This window comes from Pristis pectinata, chromosome 12 (assembly GCF_009764475.1).
Source record: "Pristis pectinata isolate sPriPec2 chromosome 12, sPriPec2.1.pri, whole genome shotgun sequence".
Taxonomy (NCBI): Eukaryota; Metazoa; Chordata; class Chondrichthyes; order Rhinopristiformes; family Pristidae; genus Pristis; species Pristis pectinata.
The window spans coordinates 9,663,130-9,690,614 of record NC_067416.1 but is presented as its reverse complement, the minus strand read 5'-3'; the positions used below and the strand labels follow the sequence as shown (position 1 = coordinate 9,690,614).

Here is a 27,485-nt window from a genome sequence, read left to right as displayed (position 1 = left end):
AGGAAATCCCAAAGACTATTGAAGGGATTTTGAACCACAGTCACTGAGTCAGGGTAGGAAGCATTGCTAAAAATTTGCATGCAGAAAGTTCCCACAAAATTAACTGTGGGCAACAAACCATGTTAGTGATACAGGTTGAGTGAAAGATACAGTTACGGGGTGGGCAGGGACTGGGAACATTCCTGTCCTGCTTTGAAATGTGTCATTGGACCCATTACATCCACCTGAAAGGACAGGGTTCACCTCAGACATTTCCGTGGTACTGAGGAGCAATGCCCATCTAGATGACTATGCCCAACCTTCTGAAGCAGGGTCATGATCGACTACCTGCGCGACCATTGACACAGCTGGTTCTGTTAGATCTCTCCCAGCACCCTATTATAATAGCCAGTGGGATCACTTCTCCTGGGTGGCTGGATGTATTTTACAGATGTGGCAATACTGTGTAGTATCTTATATTGCACCACGCTCTGTGTGGACAGAATCTACCTCAGAAAAGTCACTGGAGCTGGCTCTGACTGCAGTGGGCAGGTGAAAGTGACACAACAACATACTTCTGCCTGTGAATTCCACCCAGACTAATATTAATCTGCAACCTGCCACATGACAGTGACATGGCATTTACTGCCTCCATCACAAAGGTCAAACATACCTGGGTTTACACAGCGATTATAATGAGAATTAACCTTAAAGGGACAGGCATGCCAAGCATCTGCACAGTTTTGGTCTGTCTGAGTCAACTACCTCCGAGCAATATTACAGAACCCCTGCTATCATTCTGCAAATATCTCAAAGTGTAATCATACTTGGAATTGAATACTGGTTTATTGTATTGATGGGGGTTTCATCGTGTGTCTTTCACATGGTCTGCCGGTAACACCTTTTCCGCCGTCTCTATTATTCTTTTTAATCACTGGCTAAGTGACAAAGAAATCAGAAAATGAAAACACGTTTGTTTTTAATGACCCATTGACTTGGTTCTCCTGTTTCTGCTTACAGCAGTTTTAAAGAGATTAACCTTCAATTCCTTCTGACACCAGTACAAGCCTGGAAGATGTGCAACACTTAAATATAAGGCCGTTAAACCATGAGATGTAGGAACAGAAGTCGGGCATTCAACCCCTCAAGCCTGCTCGACGTTCAAATGGATCGTGGCTGATTAGACATTCCTCAAACCCACTTTCCTGCCTTTTCCATTACTGATTGGAAGCCTGTCGCAGCCCTAGTATACCCAAGGACTCTGCCCTCATAGGCCTCTGTGACAGGGAGTTGCAGCTACAAGGAGCTGTAGTATGAAGACCTTATTAAATCTGGTTTGGAACACAACTGAGTTGCAGGGCCATTAAGTCATTTCGTGCAGATAAAAGACAAAGATACAATAAAGGAGCCACATATCATCACCATAAAGATCCCATATAATGGCTATCAATTATATAACAAAAGCCTTGACAGGTTGTTGGGTCCATAATCTCTTCCAAGACACATACCCTTGGTATTCCACACCCTTTGATATAAATAATTGGAAACAAACTCTGCCAAACAAAACTGAGCTTCCTATGAAGTGTGACTCTCTGTGAAAGGGACAAAGGCCACTTTTAGCAAACATAACTTTTCAAACATTGGACGGCAAGCATCTCTCTTATAAATAGTCTCATTTTCTATTTGGGTCGAGATGTGCTAAAGGCTTCCACATTTCAGTTCTACATGCCTGACACATTTGGAGATGGATCTCAAAGTTCAATTACTAATTAACAGTACACTAGATTAAAGCAATAAATAAGAATGGACATTTAATTTAGCCGTTGACAATGTACATAAATTTGAATGGTACAGATAATGAACTGCACTGGCATTTATTAATTTCACCAGTCCACTCTTTCAGCCTCCTCAGTTATGTAAACTGGCTCTTCATTTTCATCCCATCAGAGGTTACATGCTTTTTGTTTCAGGAAATGTGGCCTCTGGGCATAATGAGAAACCTATTGCCCTGCACAGAATTATATTTGAATATAAAAAGACATAAAATCACCAAAAAGCTTCCTTAGAAATAAAGAGCCTATTCAACCTCAATATTCTCAGCTTTTATTCTGAAAACCCACCATTTTGTTCCATTGAGAACGAAGTTGCTGAGGTTCAATCAGTAATATCCACCAAGCAATGCTTCCTATCTCCCTGACATTCTGATATAAAGTATAATGGCATTTGAATACAATATTCAATAATATTTTATACACTACATATAAGACAATTGTCCTTTGATTGATAAGCTGGAGAGTAGCTTGCAGTGAATCATTTTTCGGATCTGGTTGTACCAGCAGGGACGGTATTTAGTGCCCATATCTTTACTGCATTTGGGAAAATAGTGATGAGCTGCCTGCTTGAATCACTGCAGTCTTTTGCATGAAGGTATGCCTACAGAGCTCCTGGGAAGGTAGTTTGAGGATAAAGACCTTGCGACAATGATCAGCGATATATTTAAAATTTCTTTATTAGTCACATGTACATCAAAACACAGTGAAATGCATCTTTTTGCGTAGGATGTCCTGGGGGCAGCCAGCAAGTGTCATCACGCTTCTGGTGCCAACACAGCATGCCCATAACTTCCTAACCTGTACGTCTTTAGAATGTGGGAGGAAATCGGAGCACCCGGAGGAAACCCACACAGACACGAGGAGAATGCATAAACTTCTTACAGACAGCGGCGGGAATTGAACTGGGGTCACTGGCGCTGTAATAGAGTTATGGTAACCACTACACTACCGTGCCGGTGTATGACTTGGAGGGGAATCGACATGTGGTGGTAATTCCACGGGCATGCTGTCCTCGGCTTTGCTGGTGGTGGAGTTTGTGGATTTAGGACTCGTGTTGAAGTAACCTGGGTAAGTAATTGCAGAGCATTTTGTAGATGGTATACACTGAAACCACAATGCTCTGGTTACGGAGGGAATGAAGGCTTGGTGAATGAGGTGCCAATAAAGTGGGATGCTTTGTCCTGGATGCTGACAAACATCTTGAGAGTTGTTGGCACTGCACTCATCTAGGCATATAGAATAAGGAATCTGGGGATACTTGTGCGTAAAACACAAAGGGTTGGCACAACAACAGTTAATTATGAAAGCCAATGGAATAGAACATAAAACAGTATAGCACAGTACGGGCCCTTTGGCCCATGACATTGTGCTAATCTATATAAACCTACTTCACGATCAATCTAACCCTTCCCTCCTACACAGCCGTAACCCTCCATTTTTCTTCCATCCATGTCCCCATCTTTTAAATGTCCCTATTGTATCAGCCCCTACCACCACCCCCGGCAGTGCGTTCCAGGCACCCACCACTCTCTATGTAAAACACCTCTGACAGCTCCCCAAAACTTTCCTCCACTCACCTTAAACGGATGCCCTCTGGTATTGGCCATTGCTGCCCTGGGGCAAAGGTGCTGGCTGTCCACTCTATCTATACCTCTCATAATCTTACACACCTCTATCAAGTCGCCTCCCATCCTCCGTCACTCCATACAGAAAATCTTGAAAATGTTGGCTTTTATTGTATGGAAATTTAATGCAACTTTACAGCATGCTGTACAGTAGAAAACAGCTTTGGTCTCCATAGTTATTGAATGATATACTTGCATTGCAGAGAACATTAACTAGATTGATTGCTGAGATTACAAGACTGATCTATGAAGAAAGGCTGAACAAATTCTAAGGGGATTGACAGGGTAGATGAAGAGGGACTATTTGCCCCAGTGTAGGTATCAAGAACTGGGCTAATCCTCTTAGAATAAGGAGTCACTCATTCCAGATGGAAATGAAGAGGGAATTTTACCCTCAAAGTCTGGTGACTCTTTGGAATTCTCTACTCAAGACAGCTGTGGAGGTGGAGTCACTGAATGTATTTCAGGTAAAGATTGACAGGTATTTGTACCACAAGGGAGTCAATGGATAATGAGAAAAGAGTGGTGCTAAGGCCAAGCTGGTTCAGCCTAGAATGCTGGGTAGGATCCAGGGCTGACTGGCCTAGTCCTGCTCCTGCTTCTGATGTCCTTAGCAAAAGAAGAGGTTGGATAAACTTGGATTGTTTCCTTTGAACCGTCGGAGGTTGAGAGGCAGCATGATTGAAGTTCAAAAAATTATGACAGGGTAGTTGTAAAATAGAGTCTTTTCTCCCCAGGGTGGAAATGTCAAATACTAGAGGGCATAGCTTTAAGGTGAGAGGGGGAAAGTTTAAAGGAGATTTACATGAATACGTGGCAAGTTTTTTTTTACACACACAGTCGTAAGTACTTGGAACACACTGCCAAGGGAAGTGGTGGAAAAGGGTATAATAGTAATGTTTAATAGACCTTCAGGCAGACACATGAACCAGGCAGGGGACTGAGGGATATCAGCCACCTGCAGACAGATGTGCTGTTTAAACTGTCATCATCATCAGCACAGTCATGTGGGCCGAAGGGCCTGTTCCTGTGCTCTACTGTTCTGTATTCTTTTGCTCCACTCTGCTAATGTCAATTCTGGTGCCACACAGAACCAATTTGGTGCATTACTGCCATAACTGATATCATTTGGCCACAGATTAGAACAGTGACTGGTTACCTGGTCTAATGGGGAATGCAATCAAGCCTTTTCCCTTTTTCAGTGTCCAATTAAGTTGATTGTGTGAAATCATCAGATTAAATGATCAGTGCTAATTAGAATTAAAACATTCTTCATCATGCAGCAGCATTTAATGGAATTCTTAATTGGGCATATTTGCATAATACTTTGATTACAAAAAGAAAGTTTTCTTCTTTTTGTATTCCAAGAGAAATGTTTATTTAAAAACAGGAATGAGAAGATAGATGCTGGACCAAAGTTTGCTCATTTCAGTGCTGAATTGGAATTTGAATCATGCAGCTCTTTGAGGCCATTCAGCCCATCATGTCTATGCCTGCTTCCCCCCATAATCCTGCAATTGTTTCTATTTTAAGCATACAGTATATGAGTTGAAAGTTATTTTTGAATCTACTTCTCTTATAGGCAATACTTTTCTGATCATTGATAATTTGTGGTGTCAAAATGTTCTTTCCACTTTTCCTGTTCTAAAGCAGCAACTTGACTCTGTCCATTGTTTAATGGCTCTTCTCCCAGTAAATGCTACTCCAGAACATCTGAACCCCTTCAAATAGTGTACATTCACCCACACTGCTTTAAAGAAGGCAAACCCAGCACCATGACTCACACCATTGTGGTAAATCTCTTCTCCAGCTCACTCCAAGGCCCTGCATTTCAAAACTCCACCAGGAGCCTCAACACTGACTTAGGAAGGCTTTCTTGGTCTCTACTGTGGCAGGGCCTATTTCTGGTCCCTGCTTATCTGAGGAATCGTTAGTACTCACAGTTGTAAATAAAATTGTTGTGAAATATTAGTCAGCTAAACATGGAGAGATAGTTAAATATAAAAACACAGACTAAACGGGCTTCATTGGAGCTCTGCCCATTCCTTGGAGATACAGTCATTGTCAGTCTATTGCATAACCTTGATTTAGTGCTCTCAAGGTGGTTCTTTCCTCTATTAGGTGTACATCAGATTGGGTCTGCACAGTGGGGAAGTTTGCTGCTATTGGTTTATGTGATTAAGTAGTCTAGATTTTAGCATCTTCCTCCAGTAGACAAGGTCTTTGTGAAGAAAACAAGGTCAGAAAAAGGCCCTGAAGCAACTGATTTGAAAATTATTATCTAATACATATTAAAGTTCCCATCCTTGTTTTTTGTTTTAAATATCCCTGTTTTGTCCCTCCCTGGCCCTGTAATCTCCTCCAGTTGATAACCCTCAAACCTCTGCACCCCTCCAATTCTTCCTTGTGCCTGCAAATGATCATTCCACCAGAGGCTGGCATTCAGATATCTAGGTTTCAAGCTTTGGACTACCCTCCCTGAACTTCTCTGGCTCTCCTCTCACCTTATAGGTAGTCTTCAAAACCTGAACTATCCTAAAAGGTAGCTCCGTGTCAACTTTTTGTTCCTACAAAAAAAAACACTTGAGATACTAAATAAATAGATAAAAGTTGATGTTGCTAAATACCATGCAACACCATCTCTAAGATGTCCTGTATTCTGGCTGAAGCTGTAGGCATCTATTCAGGTGTGTCCATGTGTCTATTAGAAGTACCAAGGCATCACAGAGAGGGAGGATGGCCAATCTGTCGATTAAGGACAGATGAAACAGGGAAATTAAGGATCTCTTCAGTACAATTGTCCCAGTGAGGAATGAGTTACAGGAAAGTAGTGTTTCAACTTCAAGTAAAATACAAAATGTCAGAGTTTGGCCTAACAGCTTAATCCAGCAGTTAAAAGCTGCCCCCTCAGTGACAACTGGGGTGTGTTCCCCAACTTCCCCTTCCTGAAGTCCACAATCAATTCCTTGGTCTTGCTGATGTTGAGTGAGGTTGTTGTTACAACACCACTCAACCAGCTGATCTCACTCCTGTATGGCTCCTCATCACCATCTGAGATTCTACCAACTTCAATCCAGAAGAGGAACTGCTTCATACAAACATTACCTGTGAGAGGAGAGAAAACTCCCAGCATTTTGTCAATGAACTCTCTCAGAATCAGGTTTATTATCAATGACATACAACATGAAATTGTTTTGCAGTAGCAGTACATAGGCATTAAAATCTACACATTACAAAAAGAAATAGTGCAAAAAGAGGTAATGTTCATGGACCATTCAGAAATCTGATGGAGGGGGAAGAAGCTGTTCCTGAATCATTGAGTGTGGGTCTTCAGGCTCCTGTACCTCCTCCCTGATGGTAGTAATGAGAAGAGGGCATGTCCTGGATGCGAGTATCCTTAATAATGGATGACACCTTTTGAGGCACTGCCTCTTGAAGATATCCTTGATGGTGGGGAGCACTGTGCCTCTGACGATGCTGGCTAAGTCTTCTACTCTCTGCAGCCTCTTGTGATCCTGTACTTTGGAAGCTCCATACCAAGCTGTGATGTAACCAGTCAGAATGCTCTCCACTGTACATCTATGGAGATTTGTAAGTCTTTGGTGACAGATCCAATCTCCTCAAACTCATAATGAAGTAGAGCCACTGACATGCCTTCTTTGTGATTGCATCAATGTGTTGGGCCCAGGATAGATCCTCTGAGATGTTGATGCCCAGGAACTTGACGCTTCTCACCCTTTCTGCTGACCCCTCAATGAGGACTGGTGTGTGTTCTCCTGACTGCCCCTTCCTGAAGTCCATAATCAATTCCTTGGTCTTGCTGATGTTGAATGCGAAGTTGTTGTCATGACACCACTCAACCAGCTGATCTCTCACTCCTGTACAGCTCATCACCATCTGAGATTCAACCAACAACCATGGTGTGATTGGTGAATCTACACTACCTATTTGACTGTTTGTGATCTTTTAATAATTTTATAATTGACTCTACAGGAAGACCAATGGACATAGATAGAACATAGAAAGTTACAGCACAGTACAGGCCCTTTGGCCATGATGTCGTGCCAACATGTTATCCTACTCTAAGATTTATCTAATTCCTCCCTCCCACATAGGTCACATGAATGATAGAAAAATGGAGGGCTATCTAAGAATCTCTTAGATGTCCCTAATGTATCTGCCTCCACCACCTCTGCCAGCAGTGTTCTATACCCCCACCACTCAGTATAAAAAAAACTTACCTCTGACATCCCCCTTATATCTTCCTCCAATCACTTAAAAATTATGCCCCCCTCATTTTAGCCATTTTCAACCCGGGGAAAAAAAAAGTCTGACTGTCCACTCGATCAAGGACTTATCTTGTACACCTCTATCAGGTCACCTCTCATTTTCCTTTTCTCCAAAGAGCAAAGCCCTAGCTTGCTCAACCTATCCTCATAAGACATGCTCTCCAATCCAGGCAGCACCCTGGTAAATCTCCTCTGCACCCTCTCTAAAGCTTCCACATCCTTCCTATAATGAGGCGACCAGAACTGAACACAATACTCCAAGTGTGGTCTAACCAGAGTCCTATAGAGCTGAAACATTACCTGGCAGCATTATCTTTCTTCCTTTTGACAAGATATTCTACATCTCGTTAACCATGGTTCCTTTACTCTACCATCCTTACCCTGCCTCAATGGGACAAACCTATCCAGAACCTCACGCAAGTACTCCCTAAACAACCTCCACGTTTCCATTGTGCAGTCCCCCCAAGAGCACCCATTCCCAATTTATGTTCCCAAGTTCCTGCCTAACGGCATCATAATTAGCCCTCCCCAACTAAATACTTTCCTATATCACCTGCTCCCATCCCTCTCCAAGGCTATCCACCGAGAGATCTGAAACCTGATCAGGCTCATTGCCGAGTACCAGGTCCAGTAGGGCCTCTCCTCCAGTCAGCCTGTCCACATACTGTGTCAGGATTCCTTCCTGGACACCTGATAAACTCTGCCCCATCTATCCCCTTTACACCAAGGAGGTGCCAATCAATATTAGGGAAGTTGAAATCACCCATGACAACAATCTTGTTATTATTGCACCTCTCCAAAATCTGCCTCCCGATCTGCTTCTCAGCATCTCTGCTGCTTGTGGGGGGGGTTTCTGTAGAATACTCCCAATAGAGTGATCGCTCCCCTCCTGTTTCTGACTTCTACCCACACTGACTCAGTAGATGAGCCCTCCAGGACATCCTCCCTTTCTACAGCTGTGATACTGTCACTGATCAGCAAAGCCACTCCCCCACCTCTTTTACCTGTCCCTTTTGAAACATCTAAACCCCAGAATATCCAGCAGCCATTCCTGCCCTTGTGACAGCCAAGTCTCTGTAATGGCTACAACATCATAGTTCCACGTACTTAACCATGCTCTAAGTTCATCAGCCTTGCTCCTGATACATCTTGCATTAAAGTAGGCACACTTCTGTCCATCCAACAAACTGCAATTTTGCCATTTCAACTGCCTATCCTTCCTCAGTCTTTCTACACATTGCATCTACTTGTGCACTAGATGCACCAACCTCTAACCTTTCACTCAGGTTCCCATCCCACTAGTTTAAATCCTCCCCAACAGTTCTAGCAAACCTGCCCGCAAGAATATTGGTCCCCCCTCCAGTTCAGATGTAACCCATCCCTTTTGTACAGGTCGTACCTTCTCCAGAAGAGATCCTAATGATCCGCAAATCTAAAACCCTGCTCCAATTCCTCAGGCACACATTCATCTGCCAAGTCAACCTATACTTACCCTCACTGGCACAGGCAGCAATCCAGAGATTACTACCCTTGAGGCCCTGCTTTTCAGCTTCCTACCTAGCTCCCTATATTCCCTCCTCAGGACCTCATCTCTTTTTCTACCTATGTCATTGGTACCAATATGTACCACGACCTCTGGTTGTTCACCCTCCCCCTTCAGAATGCAGTGGGCCCAATCTGAGACATCCCAGACCCTAGCACCCAGTAGGCAACATACCATCCAGGAGTCTCTTTCACATTCACAGAACCTCCTGTCTGGTCCCCTTACTACTGAATCTCCTATCAGTACTGCTCTCTTCTTCTCCCCCCACCCCTTCCCTTCTGCATCACACAACCAGGCTCAGTGCCAGAGACCTGGTCACTGCAGCTTTCCTTTAGTAGGTCATTCCCCCTAACGGTATACAAAATGGAATACCTGTTATTCAGGGGAAAAGCCATAGGGGTACTCTTACACTACCTACCTATTCACCTTCCTTCTCCTGACAGTCACCCAGCTATCCGTCTCCTGCAGCTTAGGAATGACTGCCTCTCTGTATCTCTTGTCTGTGTACTCCTCGGTATCCCATAAGAACCAAAGGTCATCCAGCTACAGCTCCAGTTCCCTGATACAGTCTGTAAGGAGCTGCAGCTGGATGCATCTTGTGCAGATGTAGCTACCAGTTAGACTGAAGGTCTCCAAAACTCTCACATCTCACTAGATGAACATACCACTAGCCCTAGAGCTATTCTAACTTCTCTAGCCTAGCGCTAAAAAGAAAGAAACTTACCATAGCCTCCGCTCACTAAAGCATCTTGAGCCAAAGCCTCAGAATTCCCAATCCAACAATGGCTATGCTACTTGACCCTACCTTCTTTTTATTGGCTGCTGTTAATTAGCCAATCAACTATTAACAATTTGCAAATGTGCCTCTTTTAGATTCCTGCAAGGTGAAACCCACAAGCACAGAGACTCATCTCTTTTCAAAGCTCCTGCTCCAACTCCCAACTCTGCAAGGTGAAACTCAGAACACAGAATAGTGCAGCACAGGAACAGGCCCTTTGGCCCACGATGCTGTGCCAAACTAATTAAACTAGGAATTAAATGCCTTATTAAACTAATCCCTTCTACCAACACAATGTTCATATCCCTCCATCCTCTGCACATTCACGTGCCTATCTAAGAGCCTCTTAAACACCTCTATCATATTTGCCTCCACCATCACTCCTGGCAAAAGCTGTGGCTAATAGTATTTGTGAGGTATATACTGCAGATCACCATGTTTAATTACCAGAGTCTGGGAGTAACTGCAGACATTCCCTTGGAAAAATAGGAGGCATTTGTATCCTTTGAAGATGTTGGTACACAGTGAAAATTATTGGGAATTATCCAACAATCTCTTTTCACTCTCTCCACTGCAGCCAGTTGCTGTGGCTTGCTCTCTCTTTCACTTTTCACCTATGAACTCTGCAATTACTTGTCCGAGTTCCTCTCAGTTCCCAGGATCAATTTCTGGCAAGAGTGACCCAACTAAATGTTGAACCACTAAATAACCACCTGCCTCCAAGTTCATTACAGCCATTAATTTAGCAGAGCTCATTTAAATAGCCTGTGGAATTAAAATGCTAATTTTTACGAGGTTCTGATAGATTTATCTCCAGTTGATGTTTTCTCCGTACCTCCCAGTTTGAATGTTCACACTGCATTCCAAGCAGATTCATGCATTGTTAATTTAGAACCATGCACTGTTAATTTAAATTTGTTGATTTTTAATTTGGCTCCAATTGCCAACAGAACCAATAGCATCCCCTACTCTGATGCATCCTTTAACAAAAGAGCTTGAAGTAAAAGCAAAATAATTGTGATTGTTTTACAACAATGTAGATCTTGATCAATGGCGTGTTAACACTCTTCTATCTCTGTGGAATATCAACTTCTCGACTTCTTTTGTATTGTCATGACTCTTCTCTCTGAAATGAATGAATTAATTGAACTAATTGGGAACATTCTGCAATCAATGCCACATCTATTCATGACCACTGTAAAATATGTTTTTGGATGTTATATTAACTAAATTAATTCATCAGTTCATTTCAGGGAGGAAGAAACAATTACAGACTGCTTAATTAAAGTTTCTGAATAATACAATTTGCCGCTATTTAATTTTGCTTGGCATTAGTTCTATCCCTGTTCTCAGCTTCCAGTAACCACAGGAGGTTGAGATTCAAAAATAGCACTTATTTTCAAGCACAAAGATGGGTGTACCCAGAACACCAGAGGGTTACGGTGCTTTTATATTTAAAACTGGGACTCGGGGAAAGGAATATTTCAGCCTCAGTTGCTTTGCCACTGATACCATTCAAAATCCAGACTTGCCAGAGGGCAGAGCAGGAAACAAAATTAATTGGCAAAGTAAAAGCAATCAGTTCCATTTTAATATATGGAACAGACAAGACAGAAACAGTCCATTTAGCCCAATTAATCCAAGCCAGTGTTTATACTCCGCAGGAAGCCTCCGACCCTTCATTTTGGATAGAGTCCCAATGGTGGCCATTAAAATCAATGGCCTCCAATGTCAACAGATATCCTGTGTTCTTCCAATTTGTGACAGTCTGTTGTCTCTCTCACTTTCATGCTGAGTGTGTATCTCCAGCATCTTTTCTATTTGTTAATGTAGTAGATGTGGGTATCTACACACAGTCGGCATTTATTATAACTCTCTAATTGTCTTTGAGAAGGTCATGGTGAGTCACTAGCTGGCGCCACTGCAATCCTTTTGGTGATGATGTTGGGTCAGGAGTTAGACCCAGTGTGATGACGGAATAGTGACGTACCTCCAAGTCAGGATGGTGCATGACTTGGAGGGGAACCTGCAGGTGGTGGTGTTCCAATCTGCCTGCTGTCCTTGGTGGTGGAGGTCATGAGTCTGAGAGGAGCTGGTGGAGTATCCCAACCATTTTGCAGGTGATAGACACTACTGCCATAGTGCAGCAGTAGAAGAGAACACAATTGTTCAGGGTAGAGAATTTTGGTAAATTGGTTTATTATTGCCACATGTACCGAGTACAATGAAAAACTTTTGTATGCAGTCTGTACAGATCATTTCATGACAACAGTGCATTGAGGTAGTACAAGGGAAAACAATAAAAGAATGTAGAATAAAGTGTTACAGTTACAGAGAAAGTGCAGTGCAGGCAAGCAATAAGGCGCAAGGCCATAATGAGGTAGATTGTGACATCAAGAGTCCATCTTATCATACTAGAGAACCACTCAATAGTCTTATAACAGCAGGATAGAGCTGTCCTTGAGCCTGGTGGTACGTGCTTTTGGGCTTTCGTATCTTCTGCCTGATGGGAGGGGGTAGAAGAGAGAATGTTTAGGGTGGGTGGGGTCTTTGATTATGTTGGCTGTTCTACCAAGCCAGTAGACAGGCCAAGCCTCGTCCATGGAGGGGAGGCTGGTTTCCGTGATGTGCTGAGCCCTGTCCACAACTCTCTGCAGTTTCTTACGGTCCCGGGTAGAACAATTGCCAAACCAAGCTGTGATGCATCCGGATAGGATGCTTTCTATGGTGCATCGATAAAGATTGGTGAGGGTCAAAGGGAGCATGGCAAATTTCTTTATTCAAAAGATACGGATATCCCTGGCGATATTGGCATTTACTGTCCATCCTTATTTGCCTCTGACCTCAGGGGGCAGGTAAGAAGCAACCACATTGGTGGGTCTGGAGTCAGTTACAGACCAAACCAGGTAAGGTAGCAGATTTCCTTCCCAGACAGACTTTAGTGATCCAGATGGTTTGTACAATATGATACTTTCATAGCCATCATTGCTGAGACTAACATTTTAAACATAAATTACTTAATTGAATTACAAAACCATTAATTCACTAGCTGACAAATTCACGTCTCTGGACTAATCGTTCACAATTCTAGATGCTGATTTCGTAAACTAACCATCACACTGTTATACTCTTAATGTGTGCCAATCAGGTGGACTGCTTGGTCCTAGATGATAAATTCTGACCCAATTATTAAAAATGATAGGACCACATATCCTTATTCATCAATGAACATCTCCTTCAGCAAGGCTGAATGAATCCAGAGTGTCTATGTGAGTAAATACATCATGTGTCATGATATGTGATGTCCCGTGACACGTGGTGTCAGATGTGACACATGGTGTCAGACCATGGGCTCAGATGTGGTTTGATATGTGCAGCATATAGAGAGAGCTGGTTGATCTCAGGTCAGACTAGGCTCATGACTGAGGATTATTGCCTTGATACTCCTAAAATAACAGATGCTTACTTAATGGTAGAGTAGAAAAAGGTGGCAAAGGTTTATTATTTAACATAAGAGCACAAGAAAGTAGCAACAGGAGTTGGCCACCTCACCCCTCAAGCCTGTCCCACCATTCAATATAGTCATGGCTGACCTACCTCAAACATCAACTCTTCTCTACGAGTTGCCCACGGCCCTCACTTTCCCAATCTTTCAAAAATATATCTACCGTCATTATTTGAAACTATTTCTGACCAGAAAGGCTAGAAGAATTCCTCTTGGTGAATATTTCTTCTGAAAGTGAGGGCTCCACTCTCTTCTGAAGGAAGCTACTAGCTAAACATTGACATTGTGGCCTCTGTCGCCTCCTAGAAGTAACACAAACAGCAGTTTTTACTTTTGCAACCTTCTTCACAGTTGTGACCCTTTTCTCATTCCATCTTTACACATAGACCTTTCACCATTTACCTCAAATTAAGGAAAGTTAATTACTGCACCAACCCAAGCATTGGATGAACTCTTTTTGTTAAAGACCTTTAATGCCAATTTGACAAGTTTTAGTTGGTCCATCCATACAACTCAAGAGACAGAGTAAAACCTTGAAAGAAAACCACCTTTCAGCAAGAATAACTAAGTATGAGCTTTACTGCAAAGAGTGGTGCCTGACTTCATTGCAGTTTAATAAGATTACAATTTTTGAGGCAGCTTAGCTGAAGATAGATTAGGGTGCAGTTAAGAAATAATGTTTTTTTTCCTAACAGTTTTGTCGCAATGAGGAAGCTATTATGACAGAATAAATTCCCTCTATAATTGCTAAATTTCACAATCTCACAATGCAGGACATTGTTCAAAGATTCCAACTGATCTTCTTTGGAGTGATAGGTTCTGTTGGAAATTAATGCAGTCTGCTGCAGTTGGCTAAAGGGATACTGCGAATTGGGCCAGATTCCCAGGTTCCAGATGGTGCTCTGAGCTGACACTTGAATATTCAGCAATGCAGATTTAAAATTAATATTTCACTGTTAAATACAGGAGGTGGGAATCAAAGGGGAAGCGTGAGAAATGGAAGCATGGTCACTTTATGAGAAACACGACGATGCTGGAGGAACTCAGCAGGCCAGGCAGCATCTATGGAGAAAAGCAGGAGGTCAACGTTTCGGGTCAGGACCCTTCTTCAGGACTGAAGATAGGAAAAGAGGAAGCCCAATATAGAGGAGGGAAAAGCAGAGCAGTGATAGGTGGACTAAAGAGGGGAGGTGGGGTGGGCACAAGCATAGGTAGATGCAGGTAAGAAGTAGTGATAGGCAGGTGTTGGGGAGGAGGGGAGAGCAGATCCACCTGGAGATGGGTCAAAGGTAAGAAAAGATAAAAAAGGGGGTAGGAAAAAGAGAGAGAGGCTAGGAAAGGGAAGAAAAGAAGAGGTGTGGTGGGGTGTGTGTGTGTGTGGGGGGGGGGTTGGGGGAAGGGGCGTGGGGATTACTTAAAGTGGGAGAATTCAATGTTCATGCCGTTAGGCTGCAAGGTTCCAAGATGGAAAATGAGGTGCTGTTCCTCCAGTTTGCGCTTGGAATTCTCCTGGCAGTGGAGGAGGCCGAGGACTGACATATCAGTGATAGTGTGGGAGAGGGAGTTGAAGTGACTGGCAATGGGGAGATGCAGATCGTGGTTACAGGCAGATGCAGGTGTTCTGCGAAATGGTCACCTAGTCTGCATTTGGTCTCACCAATGTAGAGGAGGCCACACTTGGAGCACCGAATGCAGTAGGTGATATCAAGGGAGGTGCAGGTGAATCTCTGTCTCACCTGAAAGGACTGTTTAGGTCCCTGGATGGAGGTGATGGAGGTGGTGTAGGGGCAGGTGTTGCACCTATGGCGGGGGCAGAGCGGGACGGGTGGGGTGGGGGGAGGGGAGGAGTGAAGTAGGCAGTCACGGAGAGAGCAGTGTCTGCGAAAGGCAGAAAGGGGCGGGGAGGGGAAGATATGCTTGGCGGTGGGGTCCCGTTGGAGATGGCGGAAGTGGCGGAGAATGATGTGTTGGATACGTAAGCTGGTGGGATGAAATGTGAGGACAAGGGGGACCTGATCACTGTTGCGTCTGGGAGGGGTGGGGGTGAGAGCAGAGGTGCGGGAAATGGCAGAGATACGAGTGCGAGCTCTCTTGACCACAGTCGGGGAGGAAGCCATGGTTAGAAAAGAGTTGGACATCTCGGATGTCCTGGAATGGAAAGCCTTATCATGGGAGCATGATCACTTCAGCCTGCCTTGCCCTTCAATGCGATCTGGGCTAATTTTCCACCTCAGATGCACTTTAGATCATGACCATAAGTTATAGGGGCAGAATTAGGCCACTCGGCCCATCGCCTGCTCCGCAATTCAATCATGGCTGATTTTTTTTCAAACCCATTCTCCCAAATTCTCTCCGTAACCCTTAACCCTTTTACCAATCAAGAACCTTTCTTGTCCCATCTCTGTACTCCCAGGACAGAGAATTCCAAAGTCCTTCCTGCCCTCGTCCTTCTTACATAACATAGAACATAGAACAGTACAGCACAGTACAGGCCCTTCGGCCCATGATGTTGTGCCGACCTTTAAACCTCGCCTAAGACTATTTATCCCCTTCCTCCCACATATCCCTCTATTTTAAATTCTGACATATACTTATCTAATAATCTCTTGAATTTGACCAATGTACCTGCCTCCTCCACCACCCCAGGCAGCACATTGTTGGTGAGGTTGCAGGTTTGTGGGGGTGCTGTTGGAGGAGCCTGGTTGGTACACACTGCAGCCAATGTGCGTGAAGGGGGGAGGGAATGAACCTGGAGGGTGTTTGATGTGGTGCCAAACAGGCTGCTCTGTCCTGGATCTTCTTGAGCTTATTGAGAGATGTTGACATTGTGCTTTTCCAAGCAGCTGAAGAATATCTCATCATGCTCTTGATTTGTGCATTGTAGATAGTAGAAATGCTTTAGTGTGTCAGGAAACATGTCAAATTCCTTTCTGAAAGCCATGACTGGATATTCCACCAACCTTTCCAGTAGTGGATTCGGATCTTGCTTTTAGGGGATGGAAGAATATTTGGTTCTGTTTGTTTCTGTAAATCATACCAAAGGCTCCTGTCAGTGCAGTAGCTCAGCTACACTCTCTTCCCAAACAGTTGACCTACAATAGAAATTTGAACCATGGTGGATGTGCCTTTCTCTTTACTTGAACCATTTGACTCTATTATTTGACTCTATTATTTTTAAAGTGACACTTTTAGGGAGCACAAGCGCAAGGTGAAGATATTCAAGTGTGATGTCCTTTTCATCTTCCCAGGCAGAAGGTTCCCTTTGATCTTGAGTAGCATAGCAGTAAAGGCACGTCCCCCCATTTGTTGTACAAAGGGAAGACTATTTTATGATTTGCGTCTATTGTCTGGTCAGACTGAGGAGCAGAAAGACAGGCTTCCGTTTATTTAATGTCTTTCAGGACATCCCAAAGCACTTTGCAGCCATTGAACTGTTTATTGAAGTGTGGTTACTGCTACAACGTTGGAAACACAGCAGGTATTTTTCACAGCAAGGTCCCACAAAAATATGACAATGACCAAGGAGTTATGTTTTTTTGAACTGTTAGGGGATAAATATTAGCCAAAAGACTTGAGAGAGCATTCCTGTCTTCTTCAAATTACTGCTGCAGGATGCTTTCTATTCAACTGAGAGAAATAATGAGGCTTCAGTGTAACATAAGATGGCAGCTCAGACAGTGTGGCACTCCCTCCATGTTGCACTAAGGACTCAGCCTGGACTTAACACTCTGGAATGGGGTTTGAACCCATAGACACTTAATGCAATGGGCCAGAGTGCTGTCAACCGACTCACAGAGAAAACACAAATACACATATTATTGCTCAGATGAGGTGCATGTGATACCTTGGAACCTGAAGATGGGAAGAACAACTCTACGTGTTTGATCCTTTGCAACCTGTTGGGACATGGTCCATATACTTTGGTGGACTTGCATAGTACTCTTGCTATAAACATAGATTTCAGACTGCTACCATTGGAGTCTGCCAGTTATAAGTATACTGCTTTTCTCTCATTGTCTTTAAGTTAGTGACTAAGACCTCTAATGCCATTCAGTATGTTACCCAGTTTCAATCATCAATAAGCACAAAGTTCATAAGGAGATCCAGAGATTGTGCAAGGCATTGTGTAGACGCAAGCTACTTCTAAAAAAGTGAAAAGTAAAATGAGGGCACAGAAGCACCACCAGTAGAACCTTTGTCTCACAGCTAAAGTGATCCAAGTTCAATCCTGACCTCCAGCGCTGTCTCTGTGGAGGTTGCAGGAGGGATGCTAAATCAATTTAACATTCTGCTGGAAAAGCAGTCATAAGTTATTAACATTTTAGTTAAGAGCTGAATTATAATAAGAACTAGTTAATTTGGCCTTGATATGAAAGCATCATGCCTTACTGCACTCTTGCAACTGCGATATTCTTTGCATCAGAGCCTGGTATGGAGGCTCCAATGCATAGGATTGCAAGAGGCTGCATAGGGTTGCAGACTCAGCCAGCTCCATCATGGGCACAACCCTCCCCACTATCGAGGACATCTTCTCGAGGCCTCAAGAAGACAGCATCTATCACTAAGGACCCTCACCATCTGAGACATGCCCTCTTCTCGTTACTACCATCGGGGAGGAGGCACAGGAGCCTGAAGACCCACACTCAATGTTTCAGGAACAGCTTCTTCCCCTCTGTCATCAGATTTCTGAACGGTCCATGAACCCATGAATGCCATCTCGTTATTCCTCTTTTGCGATATTTATTTATTTTGGAATTTACAGTAATTTTTACATCTTTGTACTGTACTGCTGCCGCAAAACAACACATTTCAGAACACATAAGTCAGTGATAATAAGCCTGATTCTGAACCAATGACTATCTTTTTAGGTATGACACAGGCAAATGCAGTTACCATTTTGAACAGACCCAGTGCTGTGCAGGTCTGCCAACAGATATGGACCATGGAGACACAAGAGAATGCAGGGGCTGGAATCTGGAGCAACAACCAAGGTGCTGGAGGTACTCTGCATGTCAGGCAGCATCTGTGGAGGGAAATGGGCAGTTGACATTTCAGGTCGAGACCCTTCATATGGACCATGTCCTAATAGGCTGCAGAGGATTAAACATGTAGAGTTGTTCCTCTCATTCATTGGGTTGCCAGTTACAATTCTATAATTCCATAATTCTGAGAAGTATCTTGATCAAGAAGGTGGCCATCTTTCACCATTTCAAGAGTAACTCGGGATGTTCAATTGACCCTGCCTTTACTGGTGACTACCACATCTCCAGAACGAAATAAAAAAAAACTGTTAATAATGTTCCTGTAACTGAAACTGTTCAGCCACTTGCAGAAAGTTATATTCTTATTATATCTTTCTTTTTTTCACAAAACCAGCAAAGTGAGTTAATCCTACCTATTCATTGGTAGCTGTCAAGAGTATCAAAATGACAGCCCTATTGAATTGTATAAGGAAAGAGTTCTCTGTTTCCATGTGATGACAGATGTGTTAATTATAAAGTGATGGGAAAGTGGACGCTGATATATAGTTTAATTTTTAGCTTGGAATCCTTTTGTGTTCATGCTACCAGATGTGATTAGCAAGGTGAAAGCTTGTTGTGAACCATGGTAGTGTTCTGGTGTTGCTGGGATTTGAAATCTAGGGTCCCAAAAGAAAAATTCAAAGACAGGTTCCAAGGAATTCTCAATCCTATGCTGGATCTGGAAGTTGGTCAGAGATTTGAGTTTGAACTTCTGTAAACCCTGGGGTGCATACGCTGTGTTCAAACATTGGCTGTCTGGATGTTACGTGCTTCATTTCCTTAACAGCCTCAGGAAGGCTCCTGGGAGTCCACAATATTATGACTTCAACTTGTGATATATCAAAGATGATGCTCCTGGCCATAACTATTTCCTTTCATCAAACCACCACCTGTAGCAGTATCAAGATGGGGCCATCGAATTCAAAGTTTTCTTTAACGATAAGGAACGCAGACCCTGACAGTTCTCTTTGAACAGAATGTACCATGTTACCCAGTCAATGAAAGTGCACATCTCAATCTCACACTGACATGAAAGTGAAGTTGTTTACACCTCATTTTCAATATTGACAGCACGGTCTGTTTCCAGATCCAATTTAAAGACCAAACTCATCACTGGAATGAAAGTGTTGCTCAGATTCCATTAACCATAGACTGAAGTGACATGACCTACCTTTTGATCTTGGCTGTAGGCCAGGATCCAATCCTCTTCTTGCGGATGGAACAGCATGCTTTGGATCTGAAAGCTCTGGCGATACTTTTGATAGGTCGCGCCCTCGTCTGAGCTGATTAGAACACTGCTCTCAATCTCAGGGTCACTCACGAGCATTATCTGTTCAAGGCAGAATAAAGGAGAAATAAAAGGTGATGAAAGGTTCACTGTGACGACTCAAACTTGTGTATATAGAATCAACTATGGATACAGATCAAGGCTGACTGGCTAGGCTCGTGGTAGGGCAGTTCCATCAATCCAATTTCTTGGCACTTTACTCATTGCCCTCCTGTAAATTATCTTCCCAAAGGTGTCTTTCTATTTCTTTTCTGAAATAATTGGTTGACTTTGTTTCCAATGCCGTTGCAGGAAGTGAATTCCATTTTCTGCATTAAAATGTTTTTCCTCACAACTTCGGGATTTTTTGTCCAAAATTAAAGTCTATGAGTTAATCCGTGGGTCATCTGCTCATGATAACAGCTTCCCTCAACTTACCTCCTCCAAAACAGTCAAAATCTTATCTACTCTCTTCAAACCAGTCAAGATCTTAGTTATAAAGTCACAGAGTTATATAGAATGGAAAAAGGCCATTCGGCCCAACTCATCCATGCTGACCAAGATACCTCCCTGAGCAAGTACCATTTTCCTGCACTTGGCCCAAACCTTTCCTATCCATGTACCTGTCTAAATGTCTTTGAAACTTTGCAATTGTACTCGCCTCTACCACTTCTTCTGACACCTTGCTCCTTCCACCCCCCACCCTCTGTGTGAAAAACTTGTCCCTCAGATCCCCTTTAAACCTTTCCCCTCTCACTCTTAAATCTATTCCCTCTAGTTTTAGAAATCATACCCTGGGGAAAAGACTGCGACCATCCACCTTATCTATGACCCTGAGGTAGCTATACCTTATCCAAATCAATTATGACCTTATTTATCCTCTCCAAACCAGTTAAGGCCTTTTGTACCCCATCGAAACCAATCATGGTCTGATTTACCCTATCCAAATTAACCATGACCTCATTTACCTTCTCCAAACCAATCATGACCTCATTTACTTAATCCGAATAAATCATGGTATTATTCACGCTCTGTTCACCAGTTGTGACCTCATTGAACCAATCAAAGCCTGCCTGGGTAGGTGGATGGTGGGTGGTAGCAGCTGTACAGAAGTGCAATTTACATGTCAGTTCAGGAGAGCTTCATGTGAATCAGTACTAGTTGTAATAAGAGGTAGAGGAACTTGTACAGGCTTCAGAAGAACAGTGCAAAGGTAAATTGGTTTATTATTGTCACATGTACTGAGGTACAGTGAAAAACTTTGTTTTGCATGCCATCCATACAGATCATTTCATCACATCAGTGCACTGAGGTAGTACAAGGGAAAACAATATTGGAATGCAGAATAAAGTGTTACATTTACTGAGAAGGTACAATGCAGGCAGACAATAAGGTGCAAGGCCATAACGAGGTAGATTGTAAGGTCAAGGGTCCATTTTATTGTACAAGGGGACCATTCAATATTTTTATAATGGTGGGATAGAAGCTGTCCTTGAACCTTCTGAACGGCAGCTTCCTTCTGCAACTTGCGACAGGAACGTGCAGGGGACATGAATGGTCTCAGTGAAAGCATGTACTTTTGGAAGGCCTGCAGAGCAGTGCCTCCTTCAACAAAAACCAAAGATTCCCCACTTTGAGAGTTGTGCTTTTTTTTTACAAAGTTGAGGTGAACGGAAAAGCGGTCAGCAGAGATAAATCCCCAGAAGTAAAGTTTCTGTGGCTGAGTGTGACCCTGATCACTTTGAGAGCAAACTTGTGTTTATTTGTTCCCTGAGGTTTGTCAGTAACCTCTGAAAAAACACATGTATAAGTATGTCCCTTCCAAAGTGGTTGCATCTGTGGGAAGAGAAATGGAGTTAATGATTCAGGTTGGAGACCTTTTGTCAGAACTGAAAGGAGACAAAACAAGCAGGGAGGGTGAGAGAGGATGGTGAAGATGGAGGGTGGGGAATGTCTCTGATGGGATAAAACGAGTGATCATGGGAATAAGTGGTAAACAAGGTTATCTGTTCAGTGAGTGAATGGGAGCAGTTAGATAAGATTTTATTTTAGATATCTTTATTAGTCACACGTACTTCGAAACACATAGTGAAATGCATCTTTTGCGTAGAGTGTTCTGGGGGCAGCCCGCAAGTGTCGCCACGCTTTCAGCGCCAACATAGCATGCTCACAACTTCCTAACCCGTACGTCTTTGGAATGTGGGAGGAAACCGGAGCACCCGGAGGAAACCCACACAGACACGGGGAGAACGTACAAACTCCTTACAGACGGTGGCCGGAATTGAACCCGGGTCTCTGGCGCTGGAATAGCGTTATGCTAACCGCTACATTACTGTGTCTGAGAGTGGAGAGGGAAACAATATTAACATTTCAAATCAATGACCTTTATTAAATCAAATCATCATTTTAATGGAAACACAAGAGAATGCAGAGCTGGAATCTGGAGCAACAAACAATCTGCTGCAGGAACTCAGTGGGCCGAACTGCTCCCCCCACAGATGCTGCTCGAACCACTGAGTTCCTCCAACAGATTGTTGCCCCATCATTTCAATTGGTCAATTACAGTCCAATGCTTGCATTAGGATGTTGGTCTGCATGCAAAAATTAACATATTAATTGATTTAACGGAATGTGTATTTACATCAACTGCCAGGTTCAGGGAGAGAAACAAAACTCCCAAGTTATTGCTGGTGTATGGTTGAACAACCTTAACTAGAGGGGCTAATGGCGATTGGTGGGTGTTACTTTGGGTGAGATCATGTTGCTTTGGAAGAAATAAAAGTGACTTGCTGGAGATTTCATCGTAAATGTGAGTTGGGGGCTTTTGGGGTTTTCATTTCAGTCGGCTGCTAATGGTCAAATGGGATACGTAAAATATTGCGCCTGTGCTTGAGAGGAAAATGATCTGAGCTGCTGTCTTTCTGACAGGACGATAATTCAAGACTCCATTTGCTCCCTCCCGTGGCACTGTTTTGAAGGTGAGTCCTGGAGATTTCCCCCAAGCCCTGGCCAAACTGATTGCCACTTGTAGGAGTTTGTTGTTGGCAAGGCAGTTCCTACATTACTGCTGGGATTGGAAGGGTTTCATTGGCTTTCAAGGATGTCCTGGAGGGAAATGTGAAAGGTGGCATGTAAATACTGGTTAGACTTGCTTTCTAAAGATAAATGTATTCCAGGCTTTTGCAAAGGAAATAAATGCTGGGAATAAATGGGCAAGTGGGACATTGAACACTGTATTTAAGATCAAATATAAATGAAACAATGAAGATACTTAGAGTCAGAGAATCATACAACTGGACTGGGGCTGGACTGCGCAGGCGCAGGGCGGGCAGCTTAAAAAGTAGGAAAAAACTTCGGAGGCCATTAGTTTCGCTTCGAGGGGAGTTCGGAGGACCTCGGAAAAGCTAAGTGTTTCTTTTATCTTTTTTAGTGGGTTTTAAGTGTAGAGCTTAGTTTTTTAAGAGGGGTGTAATTTACTAGGGTTAGTTTGTTGTTTTAAGGTGCTTTTAGTAGGGTTGTAAAAGTTTTTAAGTGCTTGAGTGGGGGGGCTGGACTGCGCAGGCATGAGGCGGGCAGCTTAAAAGGCAAACAGCCTCTAGAGCGGGCAGCGTCGGAGCGGGCAGCGGAGTGAGAGGGAAGCAGAGTGGTCGGGCTTTGGCACAAGGGGCTTCGGCACACAGGGACTTCGCTAAGAGGAAGCCGGTAAGCCTGAGTATGTGCTGCTGAGATATAAGGTAAGGTCTGGTGGGTACTTTTTATCTTGATTTGTTGTAACTAATCTGGGAGCAGGATATGGGGGAGACAGTTAGAGCAGTGATGTGCTCCGTATGCGGTATGTGGGAGGTCAGGGTCAGCACAGTTGTCCCTGATGACCACACCTGCAAAAGGTGCGTCCAGCTGCAGCTCCTAGCAGACCGAGTTAGGGAATTGGAGCAGCAGCTGGAAGAACTACGGATCATTCGGGAGGTGGAGGCAGAGATAGATAAGAGTTATCGGGAGGTAGACACACCGATAAGACAGGAGGAGAGTAACTGGGTAACTGTCAGGAGAGGGAAGGGGAGCAGGCAGAGAGAGCAGAGCACCCCTGTGGCTGTCCCCATCAATAATAGGTATACCGCTTTGGATACTGTTGGTGGGAATGACCTACCAGGAACTAGTTGCGGAGGTCTGGTCTCTGGCACCGAGAGTGGACCCTCAACTCAGAAGGGGAAGAAGGAAGAGAGGAGAGCGGTAGTGATAAGGGATTCTATAGTCAGGGGGATAGATGGGATATTCTGTGGGGATGATCGGGAATTCCGGATGGTCTGTTGCCTCCCTGGTGCCAGGGTCCGGGACATCTCAGATCGGGTTCAGGTTATTCCCAGGAGGGAGGGCGTGAACCCAGATGTTGTGATCCATGTAGGGACTAACGACTTGGGCAGGAAAAGAGAGGAGGTCCTGCGTAAGGAGTTCAGGGAGTTAGGTGCTAAGTTGAGGGGCAGGACATCCAGGGTAACAATCTCAGGATTGCTACCTGTGCCACATGCGAGTGAGGAGAGGAATAGGAAGATTAGGCAGATTAATACGTGGCTGAGGGGATGGTGCGAGAGGGAGGGCTTCAGGTTTATGGATAATTGGGATTTGTTCCAGGGAAGATGGGATCTATTCCAACGGGACGGTTTACACCTGAACTGGAGGGGTACTGACATTCTTGCAGGAAGGTTTGCTAATGCTCCTCGGGGGGGTTTAAACTAAATTTGCAGGGGGAGGGGATCCAGAATGAGAGAGACGATAGCAAGATGGAGGGTAGAGGACAGATAGGAACTACACAATTTCGGAACATTAATACGAATGGAGAGAGGAGAAATGGGTTAAAAATCCTATATCTGAATGCACGGAGTGTCAGGAATAAGGTAGGCGAGCTTGAAGCTCAGGTACGAATGGGTAAGTATGATGTTGTTGGGATAACGGAGACATGGCTGCAGGGAGATCAGACCTAGGAATTGAATTTTCAAGGGTATACATGCTATTGTAAGGACAGGAAGGTGGGCAGAGGGGGTGGGGTGGCCCTGTTGGTGAGGAATGAGATTCAGTCCCTTGCAAGGGGGGACATTGAATCAGGAGAAGTAGAGTCAGTGTGGATAGAACTGAGGAACTGTAAGGGCAAAAAGACCCTAATGGGTGTTATCTACAGGCCTCCGAACGGTGGCATGGATATTGGGTGCAAGCTGAATACTGAGTTAATGTTGGCATGTGGCAAGGGTAATGTCACAGTAGTTATGGGGGATTTCAATATGCAAGTGGACTGGGAAAATCAGGCTGGTACTGGACCCCAGGAAAGGGAGTTTATAGAGTGCCTCCGGGATGCATTCTTGGAGCAGCTGGTACGAGAGCCGACCAGGGAGAGGGCTATTCTGGATTTAGTGCTGTGTAATGAGCAGGATTTGATAAGAGAACTCGAAGTAAAGGAGCCATTGGGAGGTAGTGACCATAACATGATAAGTTTTTATCTGCAATTGGAGAGGGAAAAGGGCAAATCAGAAGGGTCAATTTTGCAGTTGAACAAAGGAGACTATGGAGCCATGAGGGAGGAGCTGGCTAAAGTTGACTGGGCGGGCATCCTAGCAGAATTGTCAGTGGAACAGCAATGGCAGGTATTCTTGGGAATAATGCACAAGGTGCAGGATCAGTTTATTCCCCAGAGAAGGAAAGACTCAAAGAGGGGGAAGGGGCCACCGTGGCTGACAAAGGAAGTCAGAGATAGCATTGTGTTAAAAAGGAAGAAGTATGGCAGAGCCAAGCTGAGTGGGAAGATAGAAGATTGGGAAATTTTTAAGGTGCAGCAGAATTTAACTAAAAAGGTAATTCGGGAAGAAAAAATGAGGTACGAAGGCAAGCTAGCCAGGAATAGTAAGGAGGATAGCAAAAGCTTTTGTAGGTATGTGAAAGGAAAGAAGTTAGTTAGGAACAATGTTGGGCCCTTGAAGACCGAATCGGGTGAAATTATTACGGGAAACAGGGAGATGGCAGTCGAATTTAATAAGTACTTTGGATCTGTCTTCACGGGGGAAGACGTAAGAAATCTCCCAGAGGTAAGGATGGACAAAAGGCAGAGGGTGACAGAGGAACTGAAGTGGATTGACATTAGGAAAGAAATGGTGATGGGTAGACTAATGGGGCTGAAGACTGACAAATCCCCAGGTCCAGATGGTCTGCATCCCAGGGTACTAAAGGAGGTGGCTCTAGAAATTGTGGATGCATTGGTGATCATTTTCCGATGTTCCTTAGATTTGGGGTCAGTTCCTGAGGATTGGAGAATGGCTAATGTTATCCCACTTTTTAAAAAAGGAGGGAGGGAGAAAATGGGGAACTGTCGTCCAGTTAGCCTAACATCTGTGGTGGGGAAGATGCTAGAGTCCATTATTAAAGACGAAATAGCGGCATATTTGGATAGCAATGATAGGATTGGGTCGAGTCAACATGGATTTACCAAGGGCAAATCATACTTGACTAATCTACTGGAGTTTTTTGAGGATGTAACCAGGAAAATAGACGAGGGAGATTCAGTGGATGTTGTATACCTCGACTTTCAGAAGGCATTTGATAAAGTGCCACACAGGAGATTGGTGGGTAAAATTAGGGCTCATGGAATTGGGGGGCGGGTATTAACATGGATAGAAAACTGGTTGGCGGATAGGAAACAAAGGGTAGGGGTGAATGGATGTTTCTCAGAATGGCAGGCCATGACTAGTGGGGTGCCATAGGGCTCGGTGCTGGGACTGCAGCTGTTTACGATCTATGTTGATGATTTAGATGAAGGCATTGTGAATAACATTAGCAAGTTTGCTGATGATACAAAGTTGGGTGGCAGTGCGACATGTGTAGAGGAAGTTAGGAGAATTCAAGGTGATTTGGGTAGGTTGGGTAAGTGGGCAGATACTTGGCAGATGAAGTTTAATGTGGATAAGTGTGAGGTTCTCCACTTTGGGAGCAGGAACAGGAAGGCGGATTATTATCTGAATGGTGTGGGGTTAGGTAAGGGGGAAATACAAAGGGATCTAGGAGTCCTTGTTCATCAGTCACTGAAAGTGAATGAGCAAGTGCAGCAGGCAGTGATGAAGGCTAATGGAATGTTGGCCTGCATTACAAGGGGAATTGAGTACAAAAGCAAAGAGATTCTTTTGCATTTGTACAGGGCCCTGGTGAGACCACTCCTGGAGTATTGTGTACAGTTTTGGTCTCCAGGGTTAAGGAAGGATATCCTGGCTATAGAGGGCGTGCAGCGTAGGTTTACGAGGTTAATTCCGGGGATGTCGGGACTGTCTTATGCTGAGAGGTTGGAGAGACTGGGATTGTACATGCTGGAATTGAGAAGATTGAGAGGGGATCTGATTGAAACATACAGGATTATTAAGGGATTGGACAAGATAGAGACTGGAAATATGTTCCAGATGTTGGGGAAGTCCAGGACCAGGGGGCATGATTTAAGAATAAGGGCTAGGCCATTTAGGATAGAGGTGAGGAAAAACTTCTTCTCCCAGAGGGTTGTGAATTTGTGGAATGCACTGCCTCAGAGGGCAGTGGAAGCCAATTCTCTGGGCACTTTCAAGAAGGAGCTAGATAGGTTTCTTATAGATAGGGGAATCAAGGGATATGGGGACAAGGCA

General features: G+C 43.9%; 1 protein-coding gene across 1 annotated transcript in view; it reads right to left on the bottom strand.

The window, feature by feature from the left end:
* Positions 1-27,485, bottom strand: part of LOC127576893 (VPS10 domain-containing receptor SorCS1-like) — an 856,973-nt gene that overhangs the window by 222,727 nt on the left and 606,761 nt on the right. The window contains exon 4 of the mRNA XM_052027714.1: positions 19,744-19,902. Within this exon, the coding sequence (XP_051883674.1) occupies positions 19,744-19,902 (159 nt within the window). The remainder of the gene's footprint in view (positions 1-19,743; positions 19,903-27,485) is intronic.